This window comes from Amphiura filiformis, chromosome 14 (assembly GCF_039555335.1).
Source record: "Amphiura filiformis chromosome 14, Afil_fr2py, whole genome shotgun sequence".
In the NCBI taxonomy this organism is placed as follows: Eukaryota; Metazoa; Echinodermata; class Ophiuroidea; order Amphilepidida; family Amphiuridae; genus Amphiura; species Amphiura filiformis.
This window is the reverse complement of record NC_092641.1, coordinates 55,619,721-55,638,867: the sequence shown is the minus strand read 5'-3', so window position 1 is coordinate 55,638,867 and position 19,147 is coordinate 55,619,721. Positions and strand designations below refer to the sequence as shown.

The 19,147-nt window shown below is 36.9% G+C and overlaps 1 protein-coding gene across 1 annotated transcript; it reads right to left on the bottom strand.

Moving 5' to 3' along the window:
• Positions 1–3,587: 3,587 nt before the first annotated feature.
• Positions 3,588–4,682, bottom strand: LOC140169509 (octopamine receptor beta-2R-like). Its single transcript, XM_072192771.1, has one exon. The coding sequence runs from the start codon at positions 4,680–4,682 to the stop codon at positions 3,588–3,590; it is 1,095 nt and encodes a 364-aa protein (XP_072048872.1).
• Positions 4,683–19,147: the final 14,465 nt, after the last annotated feature.

Below are 19,147 nucleotides of genomic sequence, written 5' to 3'. Positions count from 1 at the left end.
CGCGGCCAAATTGCATTATACAAGAAACACAACAAATATTATGAAAGAAACAAATTACACGTAAAGCAAAAATTTGAAAAAATGCAACCTGGCATGGAGGACAGCAGAGAGATCCCGGTGGGGTCACTCCCTGGCAGGGGGGATGCATAGGACCGTTACCACAAGTACAAATTACCCCCTTATGTAGTTGATTTCAAGGACAAATCATGAAATTTTGCCCCCTTTTTTACTCCAAAACAAGGACAAAATGGTACTCTGAAACACACCAATTTTTTAGATTCCACGGACACATTTGCAATTTTGACTCTATTTCAACATTTCAAGGACGAGGCTTTTATTAATGTTTTTTCAGTAATTAACAGGGCATCACAGAATTCAAGTAGTACACCTTGCATATAAATCAGAGATACATAGTGGTGGTTGTTGAAATACAAATATTTCTGTGACACCCGAATAATTACAGTGCTAACTATTCCGAAATCAGTAACAGAACCAGCTACTGGTATGTAGAGCCTTCCCGTGGCTATAGCAATATTTCTGCGAATCTATGCTAAGGCTACGCACGAAATAGAACCAAGAACAATATTGATTACGGGATGAGTACGAAGTAGGAAACCAAATTTATTCCTGTGATTTATTTATCTGGCCAGCTATCCACGGGATCGGGAGAAAATAATAAGAACCCCTTTTTTCAATTTCGCAGACATTTGTGCAATAAAACACCCCTATTTTTCCAATTTCACAGACAATTTTTGTCCGTGGACAAGCCCTAAAAATGAACCCTTTTTCCGCGATTATGGTAACGATCATGCGGTCAGTACTGCAAGTTGAGTGACCCCACCGGGAGAGAGATGCAAAAGGGCACAATGGGAAGCCACCAGAACGCAAGCTACTACTGCTTATTCAGTAGATTAATGTAGTAGGGAATGGGTTATGGGGCTTTCGGCAAATCTGCTAGTGCGCGCACGCAATTTAGAGATATGGGCTGCACTTCTCAGCTGTCTTCCATGGACTTCACTTCTATCTACTAGGAGGGAGCAACATGTTAGTACGCTTTGATTTAGCAAGCGATTGTGCGAACTTAAGCGAGTGTTGTTCCCTCCTGGCAGAGAGAGAGTCTAGCTTACATATAGTACACTAACTGCATTATCATAAGAAATATAATTAGCACCCAAAATGATTCTGCATGCCCCTTTTTGGACACACTCAAGTGTACTTGATTGTTTAACAGTGTGCGATGAATGCCAAATGGTATCAGAGTATTCTAAAAGGGGACGTATGTAACCAACGTATTTGTGGTCAGCTCAGAAATGTTGAAACGAAAATGTTTCAGAGAACAGAGCACGAAGAGGCGTTTGTTAGCACACTTGCACATGTGATCCACCTGGGCATCCCATTACATTCATCCATGCCCGAATTTGAGATTTCTTGATATTTATCAACACTAAGATGTATTCTTTCACTTGAAGCTGATAAAATACAACTTTCTAATATTTACTCGTATTAATTTTTTGCTTGATTTATTTCACTCTTTTCAACTTTAAAAAGTCACATGGCTCAAGACAGCTTAGTAAATTGGCGGGAAATAATGAGTCAGAAATGCGAGAATGCGAAATATAGTGATTACGCGCGCGATTCGCGTTGCGTGACGCGGCGCAACTCTGCACGTATGCCCAACGCAGTCAGTCCGCATTCGGTATGTTGTTAACGCCAGCAAATGTGGTGTAAACAAAACAAAAATTTGCAGTCAAAATGCCACTTAGATTTTTTAATTATTTTGAATTTTGGTGCACTGAAAGCAGACATTATTGACGCAAAAAGATGCATATTTCGACCATGCACCAGATACAGCTTTTACAAGCGTGAAAGTCTTACCGTTTTAAAATATAAGGACGTTTTGTGCATAATTTTGACAATTTTTTCCTAAAACGTCGATTTCTCAGAGTTCACTTTTGACAATATTACACGATTTTTGTGACAAGATAGATCGAAAAATATGCAAGCAAATGGTAAACTTTTTGCACTATCATTTAGAGTACATCAAAGTCTACGGAACGTTTTCTCATTTTTGTCAAAATATTTGTTTTAAACAAAAATATACACTATTATGTGCAATTTTTAGCTTAATAGAGTGACAAAATTTTTGCTTTTTTCACATGTTTTTTTTCAATATTTCGAAAAAAAGAGACGAATTTCAAAAAAAAAAAAACCGTCCCTAAGTTCATGTCTCTTCTTCATGAAAAGCTAACTGAATTTTTTTACTCCGAACGGATTTTTGTCTAAGTTGTCACAAAACAATTGGGGTAAAAAAGTGAATTTTGGTGATTTTTTTCAAAAACTCGAGATTTTTGAACAAATCTGACGTGATCATGGGATTCTTTGACTCATTTCCTTTCCAAAATGTATAGTTTTATATACTTTGGACATAAAATTAAGAAATAATGATGCTCGAAAAGGTCCATGTTCTCTCCCATTACTCTGCCCTTAAGATCTTGTTGTATGAAGATGCCCAGGACTTTGGCAGATGAAACAAAAGAAAGTAATGAATGACCTATCTTCAGAATGGGATGAGAAGGTGGGCTTCTCATGAAACAGATTTGAATGGCTTGACATTTGTCAGGGTTGAGTTTCAGGTGGTAATTAGCTAAAAATTTAGGACATGTTACAAAACTATATTGTCTAGAATTTTAGAAGAGTACTTTTAATATTGGCCGGTTATTTTTCACACAGCGACGTTAACTAGGCAATGTACTATTACCTATAACATTAACTAAAACACCAAAGTACGAATATTTCCAAACATCTAAATTAGCTAAAATTTAGGACATGTTAAAAATTATATTTTCTAGAACTTTAGAAGAGTACTTTTAATATTGGCCGGTTATTTTTCACACAGCGACGTTAACTAGTCATATCCCCATACTTTTAACGTAGGGCTATTTGTAGAGGTCACGCGTCAATGGGAAAGAGCACTGTGTATTGTGTATAGGAAAACGGACAGTAACTGCAGTATGCATTGGTAACAAATATAACAGTTTATGATGTTTATAATAATAAAACATAGCTATGGTATTTAATCAGATTTATTAGGTCACTTCGCTCCTATAAACATGATAAACACCGCCCCATCATAAGAATTTTAAAAAGCGCCTGTGCCGCCGTGGTGTGGCATGAGGGCGTATCCTTAACCAGCAAAACAGTCAACTTTGATTAACACTCGCCCTACTGAGATTCTTTTTGCAATATCTCCTATGTTTTATTATTATAAACATCAAAATATAAAGTACAATCATTATGTTGCTATGACGTCAAAATGAGTGTGAGCGGCCCTCGCAAAATAAGGACGTTCTGATTGATTTCCACCGGATTTTCATCTGAATATGAAAGGAAATGTCAATTTTAACATAACTTCCAAAATAAAAAGTAGATATCTCTTTGAATAATTTTACAAGAGTAAAATGAAAATAAATTCTTGAAATTACTTTCTCAAAAGATTGTAACTGTCTCCTCAACTTAACCTTGCTCACTCCCGTACGATAATATGGTAACTTGAAGCTAATCACACTGTTCAAATATTGCAAGCATGACTAACGAGTGCCTTGACTGCTAGATTCACCATGATTACCATGACTAAATTCACTGGTGACCGAAAGACCATGTTCAAGGCGACGTTGACAAACAATATTGATGTACGCCATTCTCATTTGCCGGTTTAAAATGCCGTATAATACCGGATTGCACGCTGAATTCATCAATGCCAGTAATGTTGACACTGATCCGTAAATTGGTGGCAAATTACATGTGTTGTCCGTGAAAGCAATGCAAAATATCGTGATAGTATGTGGAATCCAACAAAAGAGAAATGTTCCTATGACGATTAATAAGATTTTAGCCGCCTTCGTATCTGTTCGTCTGCGTCGTGAGGAATCATCGTGTCGCGAGGTGTTACATTGGGATTGAGGTTGAGACTGGGACTGAGGCGTTGACTTTGCATCCCTTGATAATCCTATCGTGATCGCTGCCACCTTGCGAGAATGTTCACGCGCAACTTTAAAAATGTGCCAATAACAGAAGATGGTAACAAATGTTGGCACTGCCAGATTCAGAACTATTATAGTAATAGTTAAAGATATTTGAACATTCCAGCCACATGAACAAATATATTCATCTGAAATGTAAACATATTGTCCCCAACCGAGTAGCGGAGAAAATCCGAATATGGCTGGTTGAAGCCACGCCAATGTCAGAAATAGAAATATAAGTGTCTTGGTTACTCTTATATGATAATGTAGAGGATCCGTTATTGCAACATATCGATCAATCGCTACAAACATTAAGGTATTGATACTGGTTGCGCAGAAGACCAGAGTGCAAAACCCCTGGAATTGACATAATGGGTAGCTAAATGGCCAGTCTCCTGTGATTGTGCTTGATAATATAAACGGCCCAGTAATAACACATGTTAGTAAATCAGCAACTGCGAGGTTGGCTACAAATGCAGATGTTATGGTTTGAAGTGTTCTATATTTCCATATAGCTATCAGTGTGAGAGAATTACCGCATAGGCTCCCAAATACTATCAAGATGATGATGAGAGACTGAGAAACAACGGCACCTGTGTGCAGGCGAAAAGTTGTGGTGCTGTTGAGAAATGAGTCTTCTACAGAATTACTCGCGTTCATTGCTGTCTTAAGTCTTCGTACTGTAATTTACGGAGATAAATAAGAAGTATTTTAATTCATTATCTTATTCGGGACAGTGTCCCATGTAAATGACTAGTTCAGTGAGTTTGGTAATCTCCGTGAATTTGAAGCGCAGAAATGTCGATCAGTTGATGACGAAGTGCGATCGAACGATCCACGGTGTTCAAATGATCTTCGCATACTCAAAATGCCCTCTTCTCAGTTGAAGTTACACTCTTCGGATCTTAAACACCGCTATACAGTTACCTCAATCAAACATATTTAACAAGCATCGTTCATATGACTGAATTTTTATAACTCACTTAATCAGAGTGAAGTTTGATGCAGAAAACATAATGTTTTGATAAGCGTAACAACCGTCCCTTGTATTATTGTAACACTTTCGTCAACAATGTCGAAGAAATGAAGGTTTAATTAATAATTGATTTTATTATGAAGATGGAAACAAATTGGAATCACGATATTTACACCATTGCACTATAAAAACATGAGGTGCTATAAAATGACAAAATTAGATCTACAGGGTGTGTCAGAATAATCTGGCGACAACGAATGTGGTGTTATTTTAAAATGTGTTTCCAATAAACAGTCACAGTGACTATTTGAAAGCTACATCTATTAATATTGGCTAAAAAACCAAAAAAAAATAACAGAGTTCATCTGATAAAACAGTTGATTGCTGAGGCTTAAAACGATGAGTATAATGGGCCGTAGCAAGGTTGAAAAACGTGGGGCGGCCATCATAAATTTTAATACGGTTGGAAGCACGTAGTCTTCACACACACAAAATTGGTGCCTCAACAATTTTTACACTCGAGGTGATATATTTAAATCTGTTTTAACAAACGAAATCTATTTTTGTTTTGCAAAAAATAACTAAGAGATGTGAAATTAACATTATGCAAACACTTAAGGGATCTAAAATGAGCGTTTATTGCGTTTCGACAGTATTTTTTGTGGGACATGAGGGCACCTCAGAACTATCGAATTGCATTCTGAATACGAAGCATGTCTTTCTGATATCAAATAATTTTCATTTTTGAAAATCACAATATAATACAAATTTTATGACAAATTATAAAAATTTGATATTTTTCAAATTTTTGATATATAGCAGTCCTCGAAGTAAATTATATAAATCTAATGATATATTCTTAAAGTGTATGTAGCAGGGAGGAAAAGCCGACGGTCAATTGAAAATTTTGACCTTTCATTTTGAAGATATGGATTTTTTCCCAAAAAGACCTTATTTTTGTTTGGTGTTTTGGGAAAAAAATCCATATCTTCAATACGAAAGGTCAAAATTTTCAATTGATCGTCGGCTTTTTTATCCCACCTACATACACTTTAAGTATAAATCATCAGATTTATAAAGTTTACTTCAAGTACTGTTAAATATCAAAATATCAATTTTTAATGATTTGCCATAAAATGTGTATTAAATTGCGAATTTCAAAAATCAAAATATTTGATATCAGAATGACATTCTTCGTATTCAGAATGCAATTCGATATGTCTGATGTGCTCTAATGTCCCAAAATAAATACTGTCCAAACGTTCATACCCGACCCCTTAATGACTGTTTAAAACAGTGCGCTTTTTCTAGATACCTTGTATGACAGTCATAGAAATATTGCAGGGATATACTATGCAGCTTAAAATATCTAACAAGTGACAGCGTCCTCTGTTGTTATTATTTAACTTTAGTGTGTATAATACGTTTTGAATATATTTTGACATCATAGAATATAAAAACTAGTAGTTTGATAAGTAAAATAAATTCCTGTAAAAGGTATGGGGAATGTTGGGGAGGTATTGGCCGTAAAATATAGCACACAAAGACAATAGTGTTAAAGGTTGTCCCATAGGGTTACACTGAAACAACGCTCAACAACAATAGTGATCAAGCTTGAACTATAAATTGGCCCGGATAAATAGCAGGGCCTGAAGAAGGAGGGAAAATACGGGGTAATGTTTTTTAAAAGAGAAGGGCTGTTGATAACTTAAGCCTACTCCTTACTTTCTTGCCCTGCGGGGCCATTATATATTGGATCTTCATTTAAGTTGCAAGTCATTACTATGCGAGTTTCTGGCCTCAACATTGCCGGGCTTACGGCCTTGACGTTTTTGTTGATACTGGGCCCCGGCCCGAAAAGCTTAAAAACATCAAGGCCGCAAGCCCGACAGAGTTGGGGCCGGATGGTGTGTTGGTATAGTCATATTGTATATGCAATAATGTGCTATAAATCACACAATAACGAAGGAGAGTTCGAGACACGAAAGTGCTGAAGTCTGTTAAATGTAAATTAGAACAGGTGGAACAACCGTGTGGCCTGTTTCCTGGATAAAGTGAGTATTGGTGAAAGCAGCAGCATTTTGGGAAATGTCATCTGTACAAATATTTGTACGCAAAGAATATATAACTTCAAGTCAGCAGTGGAGTTCGTTAGTGGTCTTTTTTGAATCAGGATACTCATTATAACAGAATTTTGTAATCAACCACAAGATTCGTGAAGTACCATATGCCAAATCATTGTCAAATAATGCATACTTTTCTTCAAAGATTCGGATTTTGTTATTTTATTCCAAAAGTGTTGTTGTTATGCATTTGTGTGAGAACTGGAAAAGGTGTATTTGGCCTTGAATCTGTCCGACTCGTAAAAATAAATATACAGACTGTTCCATTCTTTAGATTCAGGCACTGTGTTGTCAGACGCGCGCAGTAGCGGCGCCACTGGGGGGGCATGAGGGGCAAATTCCCCCAGTCAGAACTCTTGACCACCCATTGTTTCCCCAGTAAAAACCCAAAATTACGAAAATGTGCATATTTTGCTGCAATTTTGCGCAAAATTTGGTGATTTTGCCCCATGAAATGCACCTTGCCCCCTCAATGCCCCCCCCGAAAAAATCCTGGCGCCGCCACTGGACGCGCGAAGTAACGTTTAGATTTCAAAATGGAAATGAACTCTTTATTACAAAGATTGCAAATTAGCTGTATTCGAGGGTCATTCAAAACGTTTTACCTCCACCATCATATCTCAGGTTCTGCATGAATGTAACCAAGTGTCTTATCTATCTAGTGTGTTTAATCTTTTTAAATTAAGCTTGGTCCAATTTTATATTTTGCCGATATATTATATTCGCATTTGAATTACTTAATTTACAGAAATCTTATCACATTTTATTTTGATTGAATTTTTAAACATAATGCCGTTGATATCAGTAAACCTACTGTTCATCGAGCTGCAGCTTGGTAAAAAACGTAAGCCTTAATGGATTGGCGTTTCAAATGAAAAACTGTACGCTTCTAAATAAAACCGTTTTACAAATATTGTAATTTATGAAATTGCAGGCACATTGTGTGCATTTTATGCAATTTTGCAGAGTTTTTCTTCGATTTTGAATTCTGATTAACATTTTTTAAACATAATACCGCAAACAGGTGTGTTATTTCATCGAGCTAATTAAACATAATGACAAGTCAATTAATGGATTTATAATTTAAAGGAAACCTACCCTTCTAAATAACTCCAACCAATTTATTTTCTGATTACTTAATATTTCATAAAACATAATCCCGTTAATTTGACATTGTGTGTGTACTTTCATCTAGCTGTTGCTAGGCTCATAAAATGACTATAAAAATTCAGTCATATGCACTTTCCAAATCGATTATTTTATGTAGCTACTTAGTTATGGTAGTTATGTCAGAAAAAAAAAATGAAAATGCTGGTCTAACGAACCGTTTGTTTTACATGTTTATTATTTACAATATTCTTAATCGTGTGACCAATCGAGTGAAATATCCTTAGAACCAACATGTTGTTCTTACGATGATATTACACCAATATCTGAAAAAAATAATGTCTGTACTTTGTATAACTTTGGGACAGCAGAGGCCAATGTTAACAAAAAGCTTTCAACTGAATTGAATTTTTCTCAAAAAATGATTATACACTGGCAGGGGCGTAGCCAGCTTTCTTGGTCAGGGGTGGCAAAATAAAATTTCGAGGGCACAGACGAAAAATAAATTGCAGTTGCATCATACATACCGGTACATAACCGTTTTTGTTTTTAGAGAGACTGTACATGACATGTCTTGGAGCTTCCAAAAAGGCTTTTCTGGGACGATGTGCCCGCGTAGCACGCACAATTTGTGTATTTGACACTATTTTCGCCCATGATTGGGATGAAAGGGGCTATGTTAGTGACAATGTGCGCGCGCAGCGCAAACAAAATTATTTTACACTATTTTGGCCCATGATCTTGTTGAATTTTGGTGGAAAAGGGGCTCCTTGCCCTTTTTCTTTTCCTTTGCCCTCCAGATTTTCTCTTCCTTTTTAGCCACTTTTTTTCTTTCATTTTTTGTCAGGGGTGGCACTCTGCCCCCCTTGCCTCCCTGCTGGCTACGCTACTGTACACTGGTAACAAAAGTTATGTATATTATTGGGGCAAGATATCCAATTATTACACTGAAATTTCAGTGACTGAAGACAAGCGGTTCAGTATATATGATAGGAAACGAGGTACATCCTAGCGGTACCTTATTTCTGATCATAAATAACAAACCGCTTGTCTTGGGTCACTGAAATTCCAGTGTAGTAATTGAATTCATTGCCCCTATAACATACATAACTTTTGTTGCCACTGTGTTATTAGTTTTTGAGAAAAATGCAAAAATATACACAAATTTATCGAGGGGTGTAGTACCCCCTTAAAGTTCAAGATTTAAAACATAAGTTGTGGTGTGCCACAAGGGTAAATTCATGCACCCTATTATTTATATTATATAAATAATAATAAATAGGTCTACATCAAGGATATTCCAATTTATTTATATCCAAACTGGGTATAAACGTAACAAGAAACTGATAGTTTGCCAGGAATGGGCTTAGGCGTGTTGGTTCAAGATTTAAAACATAAGTTGTGGTGTGCCACAAGGGTAAATTCATGCACGCTATTATTTATAGTATATAAATAATAAAAAGTAGGTCTACATCAAGGATATTCCCATTTATTTATATCCAAACTGGGTATAAACGTAACAAGAAACTGATAGTTTGCCAGGAAAGGGCTTAGGCGTGTTGGTTCAAGATTTAAAACATAAGTTGTGGTGTGCCACAAGGGTAAATTCATGCACCCTATTAGGTCTACATCAAGGATATTACAATTTATTTATATCGAAACTGAGTATAAACGTAACAAGTGTATGAGCTTTTCCTCACCACTTGGTTGATGGATTGTAAAACGACATCCCTGTGGTGGCGACCGCCACTGAAATGGTCAAAAATGTATCATCAAATTGAGTGGTTTTTTTTCTTCAGAAACCAGGATGGGGGACACGCCCGACCCCCACCACGTTAAGTGTTCATACGCAGTATGGTAGTCTGCTTCAGCATTTTCCCCCTAAAATAGCCTCTGCTTGTACGTTAAATAGACGCAATCAAAACAATTGATACAAAATATTCACGTTTTCAAAGATGTTTTTGAGTGGTATTAAAACAAAAAAGTAGGTAATGGTGAATAAATAAATAATAATAAATAAAATAAATAAATTTTGGATTTATAAAGCGCCTTTCTCCAGATCTTACAGGACTCAAAGCGCTGTAATTTCGCGGCAATGGTGAATCATCACAATCAGATCGCATCAACTAGGTTGCTGCCGAACGGCGCACACCTATCCGCATTTAGATTGTAATATCCACCAATTATCTGGGCAGCTCCCCAAATTCCATTGGGTGAAGGAAGTTTTTGATAACCAAACAACTAATCACCGATTTTTGCGATACAGCAGGAAACCGGAGATCCCGGAGAAAACCTGCGAGAGCGAGCATGGAATCGGGATAAACCAAGTGCACATGAGTCCTTGGGCCGCGCCGGGGCTTGAACCCGGGACCTCAGTGGTGCAAAGTGAGGGAATTACTAACCCAGCAAACACAAAAACCTTTTAAAAACGTTTTAGATAAGTTGTATTTTGGATTTTGGTTTAGGTAATAACATTTTAATAACATTAAAATGTCGGGTTATATAAAGGTCATGATAACGCTTTAAAACGTTTTGCATGAAAGCACACTACAACAATATTTTTTTAATGTTTTCAAAAAATGTTATTGTGAACTATTTTTGAAAACATTTTTGCCAAATATTTTGTCAAAACTTAAATAACATTATGTTACTCTCTAAATTAGAAAGACTTAAAATTTAAATCTTAGTTGAGACTTGAAATTTTTTAAGTCTTTAAGATTTATTTTACGCGAGGTTTGATTTAAATTTTCTTTGGGATCGGGAAAAAGAAATTCTATTTTTAAATCTTTCGAAAGACTTAAACAGTAAACCAATCACAACGCGATGGTGCGTGCACGTGATCAAATCAAAACGTTTTGGTGGACTGCTCAGCCGCCATCTTTCTTTTGCGATTTCGTGTGGTGGCGAGCGAATGAATGAAGTGATATGGACGAATTTGTTTGCAGAATGGCATCCCAGATGCTGTAATTGCCAATGTCAGTGACTACTAGCTTACATTGTTGTGCATGTGTGCACGAAGGGCAAATGTGAACATTATCTTCAATTGCCGAGGTTGTATAAGCTTACCTATGCATTATACACCTAGGATTCAATTTCTGCATTTGACACATATCACAATTACTATAGTTAGGGAAAAAAGTTCACTTTGGTGACCACTCTCTGGCTAGTAAGGTTTGACGATTGATTCGACTTCTATGGACCATTTAGAAAAAAATAGCCACCATGTCCCTCGCGAAAATCCGGCATTTTTCGCTAGAGGCCAAAATCAAAATGGCCGCCACCACCATTTTGAAAATTTAAGTTTTGAACCAGAGCACCTATAATCATGCACAAAGACACTTTTTCGGATATGTCGAGTACAAGGATTCCGATTCTGACATTAGTTTGACATTACAACATCATTTTCACCCAGAAATCCAAGATGGTGGCCGGCACCATCTTGAAAAATTTAGTTTTGAACAAGAGGACCTTAAATCGCGTACAAAGACACTTTTTGGATAAGTCGACCACAAGGATTTCAAATTTGACATTACTTTGACATTACGAACTCATATTTACCCAGAAATCCAAGATGGTGGCCGCCGGCGCCATCTTGAAAAAAATAAGTTTTGAACCAGATTACCTAAAATCGTGTACAAAGACACTTTTTCCCCAAGAAATCCGAATCTGACATTAAGTTGACGTTACAAAATAATTTTTGCCCAGAAATCCAAGATGGCCCCCATTTGGTAGAGCGTAAATGTGATTTTTGAATGAGAGCAGAAGCATAAGTGTGTCATTTCCGCCTTATCTGGGGTTCATGTCTCTTATATGGGGTTTCAACTGCCTTATCTTGGGTTTACATCGCTTATCTATGGATAAGGCGCCTTATCTGTGGTTTAGACGGCCTTATCATGGGTTTACGTTCCTTACCTGTGGCTAAGATGCCTTAACCTTAGCATATCGCAGTCTAAACCCAGATAAGGCATATAAACCCCAGATAATGCGCCGTAACCCCAGATAAGCGACGTAGAACCCAGATAAAGCAGTCTAAACCCCAAATAAGGCGCCTTAACCCTAAATAAGGAACATAAACCCCAGAAAAGACATCTAAACCCCACATAAGGTGCCTTAACTCTAGATAAGGGTTGTTAACCCCAGATAAGGGTCGTAAACCTCAGATAAGGCATCTAAACCCAAGATAAGGCGCCTTAACCCCAGATAAGAGACGTAAACTCAGATATGGCAGTTTAAACCCCAGATAAGGCGCCGTCTGGGTTTTACTTCTCTTATATTAGGTTTATGTTCCTTATTTATGGTTAAGGCGCCTTATTTGGGGTTGGGACTGGTTTATCTGAGGTGTACGTCCCTTATCTGGGGTTACGGCGCCTTATCTGGGGTTTAAACTGTCATATCTGAGTTTACGTCTCTTATCTGGGGTTAAGGCGCCTTATCTTGGGTTTAGATGTCTTATCTGAGGTTTACGACCCTTATCTGGGGTTAACGACCCGTATCTAGAGTTTGGGCACCTTATGTGGGGTTTAGATGCCTTATCTTAGGTTTATGTTCCTCATTTAGGGTTAAAGCGCCTTGTTTGGGGGTTGGACTGCTTTATCGGCGGTCTACGTCCCTTATCTGGGGTTACGGCGCATTATCTGGGGTTTAGATGCCTTATCTGGGTTTAGACTGCGATATGCTAAGGTTAAGGCATCTTAGCCACAGGTAAGGAACGTAAACCCAGGATAAGGCCGTCTAAACCACAGGTAAGGCGCCTTATCCCTAGATAAGGGATGTAAACCCAAGATAAGGCAGTTTAAACCCCATATAAGGGACATGAACCCCAGATAAGGCGGAAATGACACATTTATGCTTCTGCTTTCATTCAAAATCACATTTACGCTCTACCAAATGGGGGCCATCTTGGATTTCTGGGCAAAAATTATTTTGTAACGTCAAATTAATGTCAGATTCGGATTTCTTGGGGTCGACTTACCGGAAAAAGTGTCTTTGTACACGATTTTAGGTAATCGGGTTCAAAACTTATTTTTTCAAGATGGCGCCGGCGGCCACCATCTTGGATTTCTGGGTAAATATGAGTTCGTAATGTCAAAGTAATGTCAAATTTGAAATCCTCGTGGTCGACTTATCCAAAAAAGTGTCTTTGTACACGATTTAAGGTCCTCTTGTTCTAAACTAATTTTTTCAAGATGGTGCCGGCCACCATCTTGGATTTCTGGGTGAAAATGATGCCGTAATGTCAAACTAATGTCAGAATCGGAATCCTTGTACTCGACATATCCGAAAAAGTGTCTTTGTGCATGATTATAGGTGCTCTGGTTCAAAACTTAAATTTTCAAAATGGTGGTGGCGGCCATTTTGGATTTTGGCCTCTAGCGAAAAATGCCGGGATTTTCGCGAGGGACATGGTGGCTATTTTTTTTCTAAATGGTCCATAGAAGTCGAATCAATCGTCAAACCTTACTAGCCAGAGAGTGGTCACCAAAGTGAACTTTTTCCCCTAACTACTAGTATTATGATATTATGTTTGGATGTCATTCAATGTGTTTATTATGGAGCTGCAATAAAAGAAATCAATGTTTGCCTGAATAAATTGCACATTTTGAGTCTGTGTTGTTGTTTTTTTTGCTTCCTATCTCCTTTGCAAATTTTAAATCTCAAGAAGATTTATTTATAAGTAAATCTTGAAAAGATTTAAAGGTAAAACTGAAAAGATTTAAATTTCAAGTCTAAGAGATTTATATTTTAAGTCTTTTGTGGTTTTAAAATTTTAAGTCTTAACAAAGACTAAATTTAAATCCCAAAGGGTTCGTCACTAATAACAGTCTCTGTTAGATTTAAAAGTAAGTCTTTTAGATTTAAAAATAAGACTTTGTAATTTAGAGAGTAAAATATTTGAACCCATCAAACACAGAAATGTTCTTAAAATGGTTTTTTTAAACCTTTTAAAAACATGTAAATGTCGGGTTATATAAAGGTCATGAAAACGTTTTTAAAACGTTATTGTAAATATTTTGGGCAAACATTTTTAGCAAAATATTTTTTCAACCCGAAAATAACATTCTGTTTAGAATGTTTTGTATCTAGTTTTCAAGAATGTTATTAAAACGTTTTTATACCATTTATATAACCCGACATTTAAACGTTTTCTGTAAAACATTTTTGTTTGCTGAGCAGTAGATTATAAAAAAATGTTTTTTAAGGTTATGAAAACGTTTTATACTCTTCATATACCCTCTATATAACCCGACATTTAAACGTTTTCTGACAACCTGTTATAATTTTTTTGCGAATGATGTCGAAAACGTTTTGTGTTTGCTGGGAACTCGCCCTCGCCGAGGACACAAAACACATTAAGGATGAATAAATGATACAAGAGTATACCTTGGATATATGAACAACTGGAATGAAAAAAGCTTTACGTGGGGAAAAGTAAAATACAGACTAGACAGAACGAAGCGGGGGAACAAAATAGGCATTAGAAGAAAAAGTGTACTAGAACAAGTGATGAAAATCACTGGTATTAAAAACGTTATTAATCCCCTGTTATGTAACGCGACATTTAAAGGTTTCCTGTAGAACGTTTTGTGTTTGCTAGGGAGTATGTGTATGTGTATGTGTATGTGTAATCTACCAAAACACGTTTCAAAACGTAAAAAGGGGCCAAGTTTAAAAATCTTTCCTGTGTGGCTTTTCACCCTTTTTTAAACTTGGTCCCATTCAGTAATAAAGTGGTACCGTAATAACATGAAGAATGAGTCCTAATTTCTACATGCAACTATTAGGTTTAAGACTGTTTGAAAGCGGTGCAATATGACGTAGGCTATGTATTATCAAAAACATTTGAAGGTTTATGTTTCATTATAGTGCGTGTTCATAAAGAGTAGTAGAGTATTATATACACTTAGCAAATTGACTGTCTGTCAACCTGTTACATATTATAGGCCCTACATCTGTACATAAGGCGCAGGATCGCACAAGACGATGAAGAATTTAACAAAGTGAGTATTTGCTACTTTTGCTTAAATCAAAATACATTATAACGTCTTTACGGAAAAACTTCAATCAAGCACGAACATTAATTAATTTACTCTACAAAATGAACACTGACAACTAAGAAAACAAACAAGTAGCCTAAAGATGACTTCGTATGGGTCTTTAGAAACTTTCATAAATGGGACCAAGTTTAAAAAAGGGTGAAAAGCCACACAGGAAAGATTTTTAAACTTGGCCCCTTTTTACGTTTTGAAACGTGTTTTGGTAGATATTAATTCTTTTTTTGAGGTAAAAAGATATTGCGCGGTAAGTGGTTCTTTGTAGCCATGCGAGGCGAAGTAGCTGGATATCCATATTTCGCGGTTAATGGTTCTTTGTAGCCCTGCGGGGCAAACTAGTTGGATATCCATATTTCGCGATGAGTGGTTTTTGAAGCTTCGAGGGCAAACTAGTTGGATATCCATATTTCGCGGTTAGCAGTTCTTTGTAGCCCTGCGGGGCAAACTTGTTGGATATCCATATTTCGCGGTTTGTGGTTCTTTGTAGCCCTGCGGGCAAACTACTTGGATATCCATATTTCGCGATGAGTGGTTTTTACAGCTTCGAGGGCAAACTAGTTGGATATCCATATTTCGCGGTTAGCAGTTTTTGTAGACTTGCGGGGGGCCTATGTTCGATATCCTCATTGCGCTGTTAGTGGTTTTAAACGACCTGTAACCACCCCAATCAGCCGCATGGGGTAAAAGAATTATTTAAAAATAATAGCTGAACCCTATAGTTCAGCCAGGGACTGGAAACGACATATTGATGACTATATATAGAGTGTATTCAATAAACCCAAGCGGAACGAGAGCTGCTAAGTAACCGCTATCCGAACCATAAACACATGCATTATCAGACAACGAGTGTTCCATTTCCTCATAGCTTCTCACGTTGTACACACGTCAGTCGAATTTGGCGGTGTTGGTTTGTTAGCCCTCCAAGTTATAACATCGTTCACTTTGTGTTGAACATTTTATGTGGGCCGCACTGTAATAACATACAGATCATTCTGATCAGTGTGATGATATCATTTCAAGAGGTCACTTCCCGATTAACATGATTAAGCTAAACAGCCTATGTGGAAGAATTTTATGCATGAGCATTGAGCAACCACATCAATGATGTAGTAATGAATAATATTGTTATCGGATTAATTTTTACGACCTTCGATTACATGGGAGTAGCAACGAGGACACGGTGTTTGATTTCACTCACATAATAGATCAATATTGACCTTCATCCAGCAAGGATCAGCCAAGCACTACAGTGGCCAAGCACGAAAGGTTTCTTGTTATCTCTTCAAGTATTTTTACTTTAGGTCTATAATCATAATGCAGGCCTAAATCCCGGGCCTAAATTAAGTGTACTGTTCGAGTAGGAGGATTTGTTTGATATTATTCTTGATTTTGAATCATATTATAGTACCTGTTTGTTTCCATATATCGGTTATTAAAATTACAATTCACCACATACACATTCCAGTTTGCGAGAGGTTTATAATGAATAAATGAATAGGTGTTATTATTTCGAATTATAATTATTTAGGGAGAGTGTTTTAGCATTTTGTTAGAAACGGGATGATTGTTGATCATGTTTATTTTATTGTATGTATTTTCCTGTCATTTCCTGCAAACCTAATAAAGATATTTTGATAATTGAAATAGTCTGTATCATAAATCGTAGAGGTTGAAAGAGTCAACAAGCGTCAGAAATTATAATTTGCCATGGAACTTCGGTCATATTTTATTTGAAATATAACTGGATGTTAGGGTCTGCATGCATGGTATGCATAGTATGATGATATACAGACACTGACCTTTCCCTAAAACTATTAAGCAGCAAGTTGTGTATCACACCCATCATGGGTTCGAACCCCTTTATTGTATTTTATTGTTAAACCTGAATAGCGTGATTACTTTTGAATGAGCGGCAGCACACATATTTTGTTTGAGGATAGCTGGATCCATCTCCTTTTCCTCACATCTTCTCTGTTGTACAAAGCTGTCTTTTTATCTAGTGTTTAGACAATGTTTACTCAACCATTGCTATCAATGGATGTTGCCATTTTTGACGACTTCTAACTTTTGAAATGCCCAAAATGAATCAATAAAACCGTGTATAAGACATTTGCGGGGATATTTGGGCGCGATTACAAAAAATTAGAAAATAAATGGGCACTTCTGGGTTGGGTATCTATAGAGGCCCTGCATGAAATTATTGATTGGCTCCAAACAAAGAATTTGAACCGGTGTCCTTCACCGTAGTTATGGCGGAGTACAGTCCATTCAATCAAATGTTGTCATGAACCTATTTGATCGTAGTGCAGGGTTATGTGTGTGAGACGAACTGTCACGGTAGATTGCAATCATGCTTTTGTTGAATGCATTTGAGTAGTCTGCCATATTTACGGGATGATACGTCACATGCAATGCCTCTATAGATTCTATAGAATTTAAGTATGATATATTTTCGATGGTAATATATTTTCACTTTCAAAGTTTGTAGTTTTCATAATTGCAATTTCTGAATATTATATAAAAAGCGGGAATAAGTCTATAAATGTAAGAGTATCGGATCATTTTGAATGTTAATAAATACGAAACGCCGGCGGTAGACACCAGCGATATCAGGGATTGCCGCGATTCTTGCAGTAGCTTTTATGAATAGAATACAATAGTGGATACAATAGCGGAACAATAGAGCTCTCTTACGGGTAAATAAACCTCGTCGCGGTTTGCTAAATTTCACTTCTTCTTTTTCATGAACTAACCGTTATTTCATTAAGTAACCGTTATTTTTAAAACTTGGCAAAACCTCGACGCGAGGTTTTTAATAATTTTTAAGTCATATCTTACTAGGGTAGAACAGTCAGTGCATCGCACATGATATACATATTATAAAAGAAGATTGTTAAAATCACACAATTATATATACAAAGCTCAATTAAAATACATAAAAAACCACAGAACAATTTAAAACACAACAATAGTAATCTATACTAATAAAATAATAAGCGGTCTCTGTCTATCTGTGTATCTATCTGTCTGTCTGTCTGTCCGACTATGCGTTTCGCCGCACTTCGACGCATCGTGCTGAAATTGTATATATAGGTAGGTATTGGGAAAAGCATGTTGGCCATGTGGTTTTGAGGGTCATCGGAGGTCAAGGTCAAAGGTCAAAATTTCAAACTTTGTCCAATCAGGCCCAAATTTGGTGGGTGGAATCCTTGATAGGAGGGGAATATAATGCGCGAAATAAAATCAAGGTCAACTGAGGTCAAAGGTCATTACGGAGGGGTCAAATTTCAAACTTTGTCCAATCGGGCTCAAACTTGGTGGGTCGAAACCTTCGTACGAGGGGAGCATGAAAAACATTATATGGAGGTCATCCGAGGTCAAAGGTCAAAGGTCATGGATTTCAAACTTTGTCCTATCGGGCTCAAAATTGGTGGGTGGAATCCTTGATGCGAGGGAATATATGCGCAAAATAAAATTGAGGTCAACCAAGGTCAAAGGTCATGTAGGGGCTAAATTTAAACTTTACCCTATTGGGCTTAAACTTGATAGGTGGAATCCTTTGTATGAGGGGGGCATGAAAAAAATTACACCAAGGTCATCTGGGGTCAAACAGAAATGCTATCATGCCAGTGCTCTCACAGCATCAGGGCTCTCACAGCTGCAGGTGCACTAGTTATTATATACAATTATTGAGTATTGATAAAATCTAAAATTATATAAGAATAATAACAATTAACATATTATCATAGCACACATGAAGGAAATACAATTTACATACAGTCAGTCTACTCTGAAGTACAAAGTACCGACGCGGACGCATACATTGTGCTGACTTTGAAGGCACGCATACCTGCAGCAGAGACGCAG